Consider the following 15,200-nt stretch of genomic DNA (forward strand, 5'->3'; position numbering starts at 1 on the left):
CGTTCCATGAAGCTATATTTATATTGACCATTATCAAAACAGAACAGACAGTAAGGTGTAAACAAGGAAAAAATAAAAAAATTAAAAATAAAAATAAATAAAAGTCTCAATATGCCAGGCATGCACCAGAGGCTGAATGCCCTGGTCGGTCAACCGTAACTTTAGGAAGTGTGTCTCAGGGAAAACCCCCTTCCCACCCCCCCAAACAAACACAAAAATTCCCCAAACCCATGCTCCAGACCGGCAACGCAGCAGCAACATTAAACACAATAGAAAGGTAAATGGTTCTGCTGCCAGGTCCAGAACATCTACCCTCCCGCCCCCTCCGACCGATGTCGGAAACTGCGCGCACGTGGCGCCCGAAGCCAAGCCGCAAAACACACTAACTGCGCGCACACATCCCCACCACCTTCTGAGTAACAGCAACGGAAGTAAAATAAAACTGACCCCATGCCACTGCTTGCTGCCCCGTGTACAGAGCAGGAGAAAACGGCAAATGGGAGTAACCGTCAGCGAACCGGGCAACAGCAGTACAGCAAACGTCCAATTAATATAGTAGTAGAAGCAAAAAAAAAAAAAACATCACATAACAGTACATTAATAATAAAATAAAATAACTGGCTTATAGGGGCGAGAAGAGGTTTCAGACCGGCCGTACAGCCTGTGGGCACGGTCAATGGCTGGCAGGAAATTGGGAAGATGGGGGAAAATAGCCGGCCAGAGCTTATTAAGGAAAGACCGCATATCGCCCCCTTCGCGCCCTAGCTTAATCCAAACCACTTTAAGATTGAGGCGACGGCTGCGGTCCTCAGTCTCCGTGATTTTGTTATCCAGGGAAAGCAGAGCCTTATTAAAATCAGCCAGCTCCCTGGAGTGCCAATCGGTCACAGCCTTCACTGAGGCGACTTCTTTTTGTATGGATTTAAAGTCTGCCCTCAGCGAGTTCAGGTCAGCGCGGAGCTCCGAATGGTGTTGCTGAAGCGTGCCTTTTAGCGAGTTCACCTGTTCGGAAACGAAGTTCTTCATTTCCGCGAGAAAGGGAGCCAGGAGAGAGGAAAGGGCCTCCTCAGTAACGCCGCCATCAGAGCGGGGTACTTTCTTCTCCGGGCTGGAAAGGGCTGGGCGAGGTCTACGCTGATTAGGAGCCATCAGGAGGAATAACAGGGCAAGCGCCGAAATCGTGCGAAATTGCGAACGGGAGAGTGACAAAGGGACAGACTAAAGGGCAAAAAGGCGGATGGGACGCGCGGACGAGCAGAGATAGGCAGCCATTAGCGACGAGCGTCCCCATACATAGCTTATATCTAGTAAGTTGGCCCAGCCCTCGGAATATTTTTCTGTATGTGGCCCTCACTAAAAAAAGTTAGGACAGCCCTGCTGTAGACGAAAGGGCCGCTGGTTTTCATTTTGAATTCACAGTGGGGCATATCTGCAAGAAAACATGGGAAAATCAGGTATCTGAGCCTGATGAACTGAGAGATACTAGACTAGCAAGGTTTGTGTTGAAGGAGCTTACTTACCTTTGGGTCTCCTTTGTCCAAATATGCGGCGGAACAGCCTGACGAAGAAGTGCTTTACGCGTTTCACTGCTCTGAATCTTGGCACCTTGTGGTAGCTGTTTGATGGAATTTCCTCCGGAGTGAAGCCCTAGGGTTGTAGTTTAAGATGTTTCGGTTGAGCAAAGCAATTCCTCAGGATGCATGAATACTATTGAACTCAGCAGACCAGCAGTTTGCATGTACCTTAGTGAAGAACTTATGATTCAGGATCTGCTCCAATGTGGGCCGATCCTGTGGATTCTTTTGTAGGATCCAAGAAATCAATTTCTTGGCTGATGAGGAGAGGGACTTTGGTAGAGTGTACTCTACTTTAGTGACACGCTGCTTGATTTTTTCAGCGTCGCCATCAAAGGGGTATGCACCAACAAGCATCGTATACCTGTATCAAGAAAGTCAGCAACGGCATTTGAGCTTCATTTGCATCTAACAACATTCTGCATTGGTGCATTTCAGATATCATTCTTGACTCTGGCTCTGACTGTGAGGACGATTGAGAAGGTATACATACATGATACACCCCAGCGCCCAGACATCTGACTCTGGCCTGTGTCCCTCCATCTTCCACACTTCAGGAGCTGCATACTCTCTCGTCCCACAAAAGCGTCTACAACACACACAAAAGGAAAACAGTATACATGTGCTTCAGCCTGTTGCATGAGCAATTTGAAAGATTTGCTGGAGAATCTAAGAAAAAGAACCCACTTCTGCCTGCTTTCCAGTGGCTCCAGCTTGGTGGCCAGTCCAAAGTCGGCCACTTTTAATTCCAAGGCCTCCGTTAATAATAAGTTCTCTGAAAGACCAATGACTCAAATATTTCACCTAATAACACCAGACATTAAACAGTTGCAGAATACAACAGCAGGCAGCAATCATATAAACCACACAGGAAATGCCATGTAAAATGCCAACACTAACATGTGAAGAATTAAACAAATCATGTGTGCAGGCACACATACCTAATTTGAGGTCCCTGTGGACAATGCCTTTGCCATGGATGTGTCGTAAGGCCCCAATGAGCTGCCTCATGTAAAACCTCACTTCAGGCGTGCTCAGGATTTCTCGTTCCTGAAGGAGGTCTAGCATCGACTGGAATGGGAAAAGAAAGGATGGCGTGAGTCGACATAGAGTCTTAACCTTAACAAACTGTCTGCAAAGGCCAGAAACAGCTGGGCTCACCCCCCTACTGCACAGCTCCATGAAGATATACAAGAATTTCTCATCTTCTACATGATGGGAGAAGTTAACAACATGCTGGTGTTGCAGCAGCTTCAGCAGCACCACTTCTCGGAGACTCTGAAATGTCAGACGTGTTACCACAATGAGCATAAGGGAAATGCAGTTTAACTGTGGAGGGGGCTGACTTCAAGCAGGATTCAGACCACATACCTCTTTTATTCCATCAGAGTGCTTTATCGGAATCACCTTCACTGCAAATATCTCTCCAGTGAAAATGTCCATCATCTTGAAACATTGGGCAAAACCTCCCTAAAAACACAAGTGCATTAAGAATTTAAGAATTTCTGCCATACGTAATTGATTACCCATTTTCCGTAATCTATGAAAAATAATTTTTCATCCCGCTCCCGCAGAAATGTGTAATATTTCGACCCGCTCCCACCCGCATCTGTTATGGTTTGTCCAGCTCCCACCTGCTGAATCCCGCAAGCAAGGCTGCTGAAGTATAGGGTGTGCCAAAAATACCGGACACATTTTAAACGCTATAATATCTTGGCTTATAAAAATTAAATAAGGTACCAAATTTTTTTTTATCTAACTAGGCTACAGACCTGAATTAAAAAATATCTAAACAGTCTCAATAGAAACATTTCACAGTCAAAATGAGAGAAATATAGGGAAACATTGAAATTTGTGGCGCGGCTCTGTGTTTATTTCAACTAGAGGTCTGCGCAGGACTGATATTTCATCCCGCTCTGGCACAAGAAACTGTCAAATGTAGACCCGCGCCGCGTCCTGCGAGTACCGCGGGCGTCCCGCCCCGTTGCAGACCTCTACTCTACAAGACAAATTGCAGCTGAATTATTTACGGTATCTTTATAGTACATACTTCTCCCAACAGTTCGAGTCTGCGGTAAAATCGCACATTTCTGGTATCAAAGATGATCTCAGGAACTTCGTGTCTCCGCTGAGGACAAGCCATGTTGCAGTAAGACAGAAACCGACGAAGTGGCGTCCAGGAACTAGGCAACGGAACAAGGTACGTTCCATAATTACGTAACGCATCGGAAATTCGAACGAAAACATGAAAAAACTTTTTTTCCCTTCATAAAATGACAGGTATTAAATAAAACGTTTCTGCAAACACACCCATTGGCATTAGTTCGACCAAAAAAAAATCAGTTTCAATAACTCACAATATACACCTCTAGTTTTCATGAGAATATTAAATCAGCCATCCGACACGCTTTTACTGTCAGGTACCCAAACCCAAGGGAGGGAACAGACACCACGCGCAGCGGCTGTAAATGGCGCGCGGAGAGGAAGCCGGGAATTAGCCAATGTAGCTATTGCCATGGTATTATTTTATAAAGGGGAATCTAAGTTGCATTTAGTTAAGTATATTTATAATTTAATTTAGTAATCGCACTCTTATTGTGCTGGCGTAATATACTTAGTATACGATTAATAACAAAAAAGGAAAGGTGAAAAATATATACATATGTACACGATTCTTATGATAAGCAAGTCGCAAGCACGGACACATTTTAAACGCTATAATATCTTGGCTTTTAAAAATTAAATAAGGTGCCAATTTTTTTTTTATCTAACTAGGCTACAGACCTGAATTACAAAATATCTAAACCCAGTCTCAATAGAAACATTTCACAGTCAAAATGAGAGAAATATAGGGAAACATTGAAATTTGTGGCGCGGCTCTGCGTTTATTTCAACTAGAGGTCTGCGCAGGACTGATTTTTCATCCCGCTCTGGCACAAGAAACTCTCAAATGTAGACCCGCGCCGCGTCCCGCGAGTCCCGCGGGCGTCCCACCCCGTTGCAGACCTCTACTCTACAAGACAAATTGTAACTTAATTATCTACGGTATCTTTATAGTACATACTTCTCCCAACAGTTCGAGTCTGCGGTAAAATCGCTCATTTCTGTGATCAAAGATGATCTCAGGAACTTCGTATCTCCGCTGAGGACAAGCCATGTTGCAGTAAGACAGAAACCGACGAAGTGGCGTCCAGTAACTAGGCAACGGAACAAGGTACGTTACATAATTACGTAACGCATCGGAAATTCGAACGAAAACATGAAATAACTTTTTTTCCCCTCCAAGAAATCACAGGTATTACATAAAACGTTTCTGCAAACACACCCACTGGCATTAGTTAGACCAAAAAAAAAATCAGTTTCAATGACTCACAATATACACCTCTAGTTTTCATGAGAATATTAAATCAGCCATCCGACACGCTTTTACTGTCAGGTACCCAAACCCAAGGGAAGGGAACAAACACCACGCGCAGCGGCTGCAAATGGCGCGCGGAGCGCTGCGCGGAGAGGAAGCCGGAAATTAGCCAATGTAGCTATTGCCACGATATTATTTTATAAAGGGGAATCTAAGTTGCATTTAGTTAAGTATATTTATAATTTAATTTAGTAATCGCACTCTTATTGTGCTGGCGTAATATATTTAATATACGATTAATAACAAAAAAAGAAAGGTGAATAAAATATATATATATGCGATTCCTATGATAAGCAAATCGCAAACACGGACATCGTTGATCTCTGGAAATGAAAGTTAGTTACAATAACGTAGACCGACAATTTCCCTTTGTGGCATGCAGCGAAGGATGTATTTAATGTTTCTTTGCAGCTTGTTTTACTAAAATGTAATTCCGCAAGCTGTGCATTCTATTGATTTGTGTGTGGAGTTTGCATGTTGTCCCTGTGTCATCATGGGGCTTCTTCCAGGTTTCCCAGTTTCCCCCCACAGTCCAAAAACATGTGAAGTTATTCAGAGTTACCAAACAGCCCATAGTAGTGAGTGACTGTGTGTGCTTGGTGATAGGTTGGAGCCCCATCCTGGATTGCTCCTTCCAGGGCAGGGTGTGCCAGTGCTTTTCCTGGGTGCTGCCTCACAAAAAAGATCTTGACCTGGTTTCATTTTGAGACAAATTGGCCCAAAATTGAAACAGCAGCACTAGGTGGCAACAAAGGAAGGATTGGACGGCTATAGACGACAATTGACCTTGTGAACTCTGAACCTCTAAAAGTATTCAATGGATCTTTTCCAAACTCCCCATGAACATTGTGGGGCCCAAGATGATTTTCACCTCTCTGTGAAAGTTATCATGTGGGATCTCACCATACAATTTATCTGTAACAATCTGTCAGAAGGTTGGAAAAAATTATCATGGGAAATTTAAATCTGTTTAAATCCTACGACTTCACAGTTGGGCCCTCGAGCAAAGACCTTAACTCCAATTGCTCCAGGGACTCTGCTTTTTCAAAAAGAAGTTTGTTGCTTTGGATAAAAGCGTCTGCTAATACATATAAATGTTTATTCCTTTTATCTATCATCCACCCCCACCTCAGACACACAACCCCTCTAAAAGGACGTGGTTAGACTCTGCTGGCCTCAGTTTAGCTGTAGAAGCGGCGCTGATCTTCAGAAACGTCCAGTGGAATCATGAAGCCCCATCAGATCTCTGCCTTCTTCCTCCCGACGACAGTGCTGCTGTCCTCCACTTTGGCTCAAGGTAAGTCTGCAGCATCTCACAGCTTTCATCAGGACGTTGTCAGTATCTTGGATTTTAATAAAGATCATGGACCCAATTGTGAAACATGAACACAGTTTCTCTGGGCGTATTTCTCATGTATGTATGTATGTATGTATACATGGCTGTATATACTTTGTATATAGATTGTGTATACATTTTCCGTTCTTCATGTCTGTCCAGATGGCTGCAGACCATTTAAGTCTAGGACTTATAGGATTCTTTAAATTTCTTTGATACAAGCAAGGTTACTGACCCAATTATAAGTTTTTTCGCTGTGCATTTTTCATGTATATATTCAGTGGTGGCTGTATATATTTTGTATGCAGGCTGTACATATATACATTTTATGTTCTTTATGTCAATCCAGATGGCAATCTGTCGGTGTATTGCTGTTTTATGTACTTTCCTGGAATACTGTGGATGGACCAGATAGTTGGATATGTAGAGACCCGTAAAAACTGCATTAAACCTGGAATTATGTAAATATTAACTTTACTCATGTATTGTTTTGAACTATTACTGTTTTGAGATTTAATATTTGTTGTGTGCAAAAAATCTATAACAGAACTAATTTTTAGTTCACGGTAAGATGCATATGGAGACAGATTCTAACAAGTGAGAAGCAGAACCATGTCATTTTTTTCCCTTCAGTTTTCAGACTTTACACCACAAAGGGTAAAGAAGCGTGTGTTGATCCCAGAGATGACTGGGTTCAGCAGGTCAAGCAGAAGCTGGATCAGCAGTAACGCCTCCTGTCCACCTGGCAAAACATGATGAATGAATTTTATTACACTTGAGCTTACTTCCATCCATTTTCCAAACCGCTTATCCTTCTGGGCCGCCGGGTCGACTTTAATTCATTTGTAAAATTATTTTCTGTCATTTTCCAAGTCATATAAAATGTTACAGCGTATTATACTTGAATATATTGAGTTTTAATTCTTTTATCAGTATTTTAATTATAAAACAACATTCTGGTACTTGGTGGGCATCTGAAAAAGACTATTAGAGAATCATGCAATTAGCATAATATAAATGTATCCATTCTCTATGTGTGTGTCACGCCCACATCAGACCCCGACCACACCCAGCCTCACCAGAACAGCCCCTCCTACATACAGATCACCTGAAAACATTTAAGTAATCAAACTTTTAAAGTAAATTCTTGCCAAAAAATATGTTCAGTTCAGCACTTAAAAGATATGAATTTGTTATATTTGAACTACACTCAAATATTATGCTCTGATGTTCTTAGATCTTCATCTACACTCAATCCTTCAATATTTCAGTTCTTATTTGGGGGATTTTCTCCCATTCATCCTTGCAAAGGGCTTCTGATTCTGCAAGATTCTTGGGTTGTCTTGCGTGCTCTGCTTTTTTGAGATGTATCCGCAGATTTTCAGTGATGTTTAGGTCGGGTGACTGAGGGCCGTGGCGAAACCTTCACCTTGAGGTATTCCATTGTAGATTTTGAGGTGTGTTTTAGATCATTATCTTATTGTAGGACCCATCCTCTTTTTAACTTCAACTATTTGCTGCTGGAATTTGCTGCATGATATTTATTCAAATCCATTCTTCCCTCTACCAATGACATGTTCTCTGTGCCACTGGCTGCAACACAAGCCCAAAGCATGATCGATCCACCCCCATGCTTAATAGTTGGACTGGTGTTCTGTTCCTGGAATTTGGTATGTGGCCAAAAAGTTCTATTTTGACTTCTTCAGTCCACAGGTCTTGTTTACAAAATGCATCAGGCTTGTTTAGATGTTCCTTTGCAAACTTCAGATGCAGAATTGTGTGGCTAGGATACAGGAAAGATTTTCTCCTGCCGACTCTACCATGAAGGTTACATTTGTTCAGGTGTCGCTGCACAGTAGAACGGTGAACCACCACTCCAGAGTCTGCTAAATCCTCCTGGAGGTCGTTTGCGGTCAAATGGGGCTTTTTATTTGCCTTCATAGCAATTGAATGAGCAGTTCTTTCAGAAAGTTTTCTTGACCTCCATCATTCCTGTTAACTGCCATTTCTTAATAACATCATGAACTGAGGAGACATCTATCTGGAAACGCTTTGCTATCTTCCTGTAGCCTTCTCCTGCTTGGTGAGCATTAATTATTTTAATTTTACAAGTTAAACTTAAACGTTATCTAAGGGCTGATCTTGGACTGGCCAAACTTTTGCTTCAGACCCTTTACATTTTTTGTTATTTTGTACCTGTGAACGATGGAAATAAAATTTAATCTTGCTTAAAATATGAAAGAAATGTGTCATCATTAACTTTATGATTATACTTTTGGTGATCAGTTCATCTTCTGCTGACTTAACAGACATTTTAAGCCCAAACTTTTGCATGCCACTGTATGCTTTTGAAACAAATAACCTCAGAATTTCCTCATTTAAAATTTTTGGAAAACAAGAACAGGATGAGCTAAGAACATCAGAGAGCGCTGAGCCAGAAACCAGGGGCACCAGTGAAGCTGAGGTTGACCAAGAGGTTGGAGATGAGCTGTTGCACAGCGAGATGTTTGATCAGAAGGAAACAGGAGTCCCACCTCCTAACTAGGCAGACACTCTCGGGTGAGGAGAGCCTTCGCCAGGCAGAGTTGGAGTGGCAGGTCCTCCAGGCCCGGAAGCAGGAGGTGGCAGGACCAGCGTTGGCCTGGCATCTGGGCAAGGAATCTGCAAAGGCCCAGATGGAGCAGATCCAGGCAGCCAAGCGGCACAAGGAGAAGGAGCTGGTGCGTGTGCGTCTGGAGAACATCAAGCTGAAGGCGGCATCGCCAAGGGTGAGAGAGCACTGTCTGCCAAGAAGGGGCTGGCGGAGGGGCTGCACATCCTCGACTTCGAGCAGCTGAAGCTGGAGAACCAGACGTACAGCGGTAAGGTCGAGCGAGTCGCAGAGATTCTGTTGCTGCGCGACAAGATCGCAGGTGCGTGCACGTCACAGAGAAGCTGCGATGGGTGCAGATGGCACTTGCAGCTGACCTGGCAGAGATGGAGGTGGCGGTGGCACGGTCACGTGACTCTCTGACATGCGGCAAGCGGGCTCGGGACAGGGTGCGGGCAGACAACCTGCGGCTGCGCCAACGAAGCGAGCTGCTGGGGAACAGCGTGCTGTTGCGAGACATGGAGGAAAGGGTGGGCGATGTCATGTCGCTGGAGCTCAGGCTGGGGGCACTGAAGAGCAGGAACTGCAGAGCTGAGAGGAAAGTGGAGCCGGTCTGGGACACACCGTAGTGGGATGAACAGGCAGGCAGACAGATAGACACACACACACACATGTAAACTGTCACACATGCAGGCTTTCAGATCTATTAGTGATGGACTAATATTTAGCATCATTACGGATGTCATTAGAGATTTTGGGCCCCTAACCCAGACCAATTGCATTTCAGGGCCCCTGTAATCATCCTAACTGCAACCCCCCCCCCACCCACCCCCCTTTTTGGTGTCCCTGAACATCACCATACTTAAATATGAAAAAGGTGATTTGTAATTTAATGCAGTTTATTTTAAAAATCAGTTTTTGTAACAGATTGAGTGGTAGCTGAATCCTCAGCAAAGATGGATTCCTTTGCAGTACATTGCAGTTTAACACAGCAAACAGCATGTTCAACAGTGAGATTTCCCCCAGATGTGTAAGACAGTTACAAGATGATTATAGACGAATAAAAGACAAACTTGTGTCTCTCACTCTGCATGGTTCTCCCTCGATTCCTTTGTGTGAAAGTTTCAGGTTTTATTGTCACAAGTGTGCAGAGGAACACAGTGAAATTCTTATACCACAGTTGCAGGGGGGGGGGGGGGGGGTTGAGCAGTGGGACAAATAGCAGTGTGATGCAGGACAAGACAGTGCAGTATGAGAGTGAGCAAACATGTAAGAAGTGCAATGGGGATGGAAACTGGCTGCAGTGTAATAAATACTAATAAAGTGCAGAAGTGGAATTTTAACAACGTGCAGTACAATGCAGTGGGGGGGACAGATGCAGGCCACTCTCTTGGTCACTGTCTTGAGTAGAGAAGCTGTCCCTGAAACAGGTGGGGGGGGGGAGGTAATGCACCGGTAGTGTCTTCCAGAGGACAGGAGTGTTAAGGGGGTGTGAGCTGGGTGGCTGACGTCCCAGATGATGGATCCCCTCCTGTCAGTCTCACTGGACGCCAAATGCCAGAGTGGCTGATCGGCAGGATCCATGAGACACACAGACACATATATGCAGCTGAGCGTAAGCTTGGGGGGTCACAGCACAGGGTCAGACAGTGTACAGTGTGCAGTGCCCCTGGAGCAGGGATACTTTATTTGCCATTTGCACAAGTACAGGATCACTGGAATCCCTTAGTCTCCACATATCTCACCTTGCTCTGTTTGGGGCACAAACGCAGATCAAATGTTAGAGTACAAACGCAGGGTCAGTCATTTATTTTGGGGGATTAAGGACCCAACAGATATGCCAGTGAATTGTCTAGGATTCAATCCAGCGACCTTCTGTTCACTGATACAACCTCCTTATACTTGTAACACACAGTGTTGGAACCATTTTTAAATTGCATATCTTTATTTTATTTGATAAGCTTGTAATAGACAAAATATAGCCTGTTTTGTATATATAATGATGCCTAAATGTAATCTGTCTTTCTAAATGCCTGTATATTGCTATATCGTATATACTGTAGGTCCCAAACCTTATTTAAATATGAATTCATTTGTCATATTGGGGAGGGGCATGTTTTTCTGGCGGAGGGGGATACAGTTTTTGGACCATTACTGACGATCGCTTAGAAGTTTGTGTAAGTGCCCTTTTCCAGGAGGGATCTACGCTTCCAAAGATCTCGGAGTCGAAATTAAGTAGCCACTCGGTAAATTTAAAGCAGCTTCGGGTAAGACACAGTTAACGCAAACCGCATCGCCTATAGCTTATACATACGGGTATAATGAATAAGTTTGTTTGTAAAGGCTATTTAACCAGGAGTTAATAATGAAGGCGACGCACCTGTTTATGAGTAAGTCACACGAAAAAGGCAGAACTCAGGCAGACGGTTCCGTTGCCTGATGTCCAGGACAGAGAGACTCAGGAAGAGTTTTTTCCCCCAGGCCATAAGGCTTCTCAACTCAAACTAACTCTGGTCCTTCTGTATACTACGTTCGTTTGTACTGGAATGCACATATACTGCACATGTTCACTTTACTGTACAAATAACTTTAGTCTGTACATCCTCGCCATTACACTCACCATTGCACTATATTTTAGATTTTAGATTGTATATTTGGATTGTATATTTTAGATTATGTACTTGGTTCCATAGAAAACACCCCGAATGTGCAGGTAGCTCTTGTCACACACGCAGCATTCTACAGCACCAATGCCATGATTTCAGGGAGGTTAATGTAACACTTTGGTTTAATTGTAAAATTTGCAGGAGAAAATACAAGCTTAGTGTGAGAGAATGAGATTGGACCCAGTTGTGAGTGTCTCACGGTCAGTTATGGGACATTTGACAGCCCTGGAGTCATTGGTTCTACAAAAGACATTGGATTAATTTAATCAAGTGCATTAATCTGTTCAAATACTGCCGACTGACGATATTATAGAAAATGAGAGGATCGATCGGAATGAGTCCAAAATGGTCACTTTTAAGGACCTTGAAACTCAGGTTCATCCACATGTACTGGTAGATCCCTCTGTGCTTTCAGTGTTTCAAAAGGATCAAATCTGTGAAAGTCAGCCAAGTGTAGCTCTAATGTATCCTGTTCTATATCATCTGCTCCTGTGGCAGTTCTGGGTGGGCCGGGGGGGGGCACCTGCATTTTATAGCTTCATGACTTGGACCTACTGTAGGTGTCCATTACAAAGTGATTTGTAATTTTGAAAAAAACATCTAGAGTCCTCATTACACATTAACGGTTCATTTTAAAATGTAAAAATCTAATTGATGTTCCCCCCCCCCCCCATTCAAATGGACCAGAACCTCCAGTGATGTGCTTGTGAAAGACAATGCAGCCTTAGAAGCGATGGACGACTTAGACTGTCTGAAGGGTTAGGGTAAAAAAATAAAACAGGCACCTTCCCAACACCCCCCCCCCCACACACACACACACACACACACACACACTAGTAGAATCGTACGCTATGTGTGGTGAAGTAATGTTAGTCCCTGATTAAGATTATTCAACTAGAGTTTTGTCGGCTAAAGGAGACTGAAACTGCGAGCCCTTGGAAAATGTACCTGGGGGATCAGTCAGCTGAGCTCATGGATGCTGACCTGTCATCCTTACATTTTGTGACAATAGGAACAATCTCTAAAACGCAGCTTTGAAGCAGTGGCAGCTCCTGCCAAATCTCTCTCGGGGGTGATTGTTAAGATGATGACTAAGGTGACCCTTTTAATAGGTAAATTAACAGCTAACTAATCAGGCAAATGCTACATTGCATTGTTCAAATTAGTCAGCTAGCTACAGTAACATGATATTTTCACGCTGCACTGAACAATTAATATTTTTTTTGGTCATCTCAGTGAAACAATACCACCAGTAACCACTAGATGTCAGAATAACACACCTGCTCCTGGTATTTACTAGTGTGGCTCATCAGAAGCCAGGTAGGATAGAAAACTTGCTGGATAGTAGCTCTCCAGGACCGGAGTTGGTGACCCCTGCTGTACAGTGATTGTGGACAGCTATGTCCAAAATTTATAATTATTATCTACATTGACTGACCAATCTACTGTGGTTATAAACAGATAAATTGTTATCTATCAGTTTGCACTCATAAAAACCTTCATCATGAAGAGCGATACCTGCTTTTCTGTTAATTGCATAAAATTGAGTGAAGTCCTCGCTCTCACAATAATCTGATTCGGTCTTCATCAATTTATTCTGATTACTATGACCAGGGCCGGCCCAAGCCTTCAGGGGGCCCTAAGCAGAATTTTATTTGGGGGCCCCTCTGTGCCACCAATATGACTAATTATTGTCAATCCTTTATTATTCGCACACTATAAATCTAACACACCCAATATAAATTTTATTTTTTTGTAGCTGTGTTGCTTACATCATACCAATGTTTTTACCCTTGCTATGATCTTCAATTGTAACAGTAGCAAACCCACAGGAGCAGTCAGGTGTTAATTTGCACTTTAACATTCAAAGTCTTGCAGTACCAGTTGGCATACTTAATGTGGTGTACTGAAAAGTGGCAAAATAAACTAGTAGACAATGCTCTTACTGTAAACACTTTAACCACTTTATTTATTTATTTTTTACAACATGTAAAAAGTGCAATACAATCAACACAAATAAAATAAATAATAAAATATAAGGCTAACGTTAACCACTTTAATTACTTTTGGTCAGAAAATTTTGCAACATTTAAAAAGTGCAATACAATCAAGTACAATATAATAAATAATAAAATATAAAGCTAAATACCAAAGAACTACAAATTAGTCAAATACAAACAGGATATTTTTATATGAAAAGACAAACTAACTCAACTTTACATTCCACCTCAATATTCCACTTTCCTTAGAATTTGTGTTTCCTTGCTTTTCTGGAGGCAAAGTCGTTTATGATATCATTATAAGATGTCTAATGGGCAATTGGGGGGTCACAGCACAGGGTCAGACAGTGTACAGTGTGCAGTGCCCCTGGAGCAGGGATACTTTATTTGCCATTTGCACAAGTACAGGATCACTGGAATGTGATACTAAGAAGGTTGATGTGATACTAAGCCTAGCTAAACTCAAAATAAATAAATCGCAGGGGCCTGATGGCATCTTACCTTTAGTCTTGAAAGAGATGAGGGATATTATTAGCCAACCTTTGACTTTAATATTCCAGAAATCGTTATCTGCGGGTGTGGTACCATCAGATTGGAAGCATGCTAATATAACACCCATATTCAAAAAAGGGGATAGAAGTAATCCAGCAAACTATAGGCCAATCAGTTTAACTAGCATTACTGGAAAAATAATGGAAGCTATAATTCAAGTGAAAATGGTAGATTACCTAGATGCAAATAACATTATAAAGGATAGCCAACATGGATTTAGGAGAGGTAGATCCTGCTTAACGAATCTGCTTGAGTTCTTTGAGGAAGCTACAAGTGAAATTGATCACAAAAAGGCCTATGATGTGATTTACTTAGATTTCCAGAAAGCCTTTGATGTTGTCCCCCACAAACGGCTCTTGTTAAAGCTTAAAGCTGCAGGAATTTTAGGAACTGTGGCAGCTTGGATCAAAAACTGGCTAACTGATAGGAAGCAGCGAGTAGTTATTAGAGGCACTATGTCACAGTGGGCCTCCGTTTATAGTGGGGTACCGCAGGGTTCAATTTTAGGACCACTATTGTTCCTAATTTACATTAATGATATTGACACGAATACATACAGTAAACTGGTTAAATTTGCAGACGACACTAAGGTGGGCGGGGTAGCAGATACTAATCAAGCAGCAGAGAGGCTTCAACGGGATCTGGATTTAATTAGCGAATGGGCTGATACTTGGCAGATGAAATTTAACACAGATAAATGTAAGGTAATCCATGCAGGGAGCAGAAATATACAGTACAGATATTTTATGGGTTCCACTGAAATAAAGGTAGCTGATTACGAGAAAGATCTCGGTATGTATGTTGATGCTTCCATGTCCCACTCTCGCCAATGTGGGGAAGCAATAAAAAAGGCGAACAGAATGTTGGGTTATATCTCTAGATGTGTGGAGTTTAAGTCAAGGGAGGTGATGTTACACTTATATAATTCCTTGGTAAGACCCCACCTAGAATACTGTGTGCAGGTTTGGTCACCATACCTCAAGAAGGACATTGCTGCCTTAGAAAAGGTGCAACGAAGAGCTACGAGAATGATTCCTGGTCTTAGAGGAATGTCTTACGAGGAG

General features: G+C 42.6%; 2 protein-coding genes across 2 annotated transcripts in view; one reads left to right on the forward strand and one right to left on the reverse strand.

Moving 5' to 3' along the window:
- LOC140577735 (THAP domain-containing protein 6-like) overlaps window positions 1–15,200 on the forward strand; it is a 150,841-nt gene that overhangs the window by 70,830 nt on the left and 64,811 nt on the right. The gene's annotated exons all lie outside the window — the stretch shown is intronic.
- On the reverse strand, window positions 1,609–3,717 carry LOC140577734 (serine/threonine-protein kinase PLK3-like; the record flags this gene model as incomplete). Its single annotated transcript, XM_072698027.1, has 8 exons — window positions 3,625–3,717; window positions 2,946–3,044; window positions 2,736–2,852; window positions 2,516–2,645; window positions 2,262–2,349; window positions 2,068–2,163; window positions 1,743–1,938; window positions 1,609–1,647 (listed from the first exon to the last, which is right to left on the reverse strand). Coding segments are annotated over exons 1-8 (858 nt in total), but the record flags the coding sequence as incomplete, so codon positions are not given.

The sequence above is a fragment of the Paramormyrops kingsleyae genome, chromosome 12 (assembly GCF_048594095.1).
Source record: "Paramormyrops kingsleyae isolate MSU_618 chromosome 12, PKINGS_0.4, whole genome shotgun sequence".
NCBI classification, from domain to species: domain Eukaryota; kingdom Metazoa; phylum Chordata; class Actinopteri; order Osteoglossiformes; family Mormyridae; genus Paramormyrops; species Paramormyrops kingsleyae.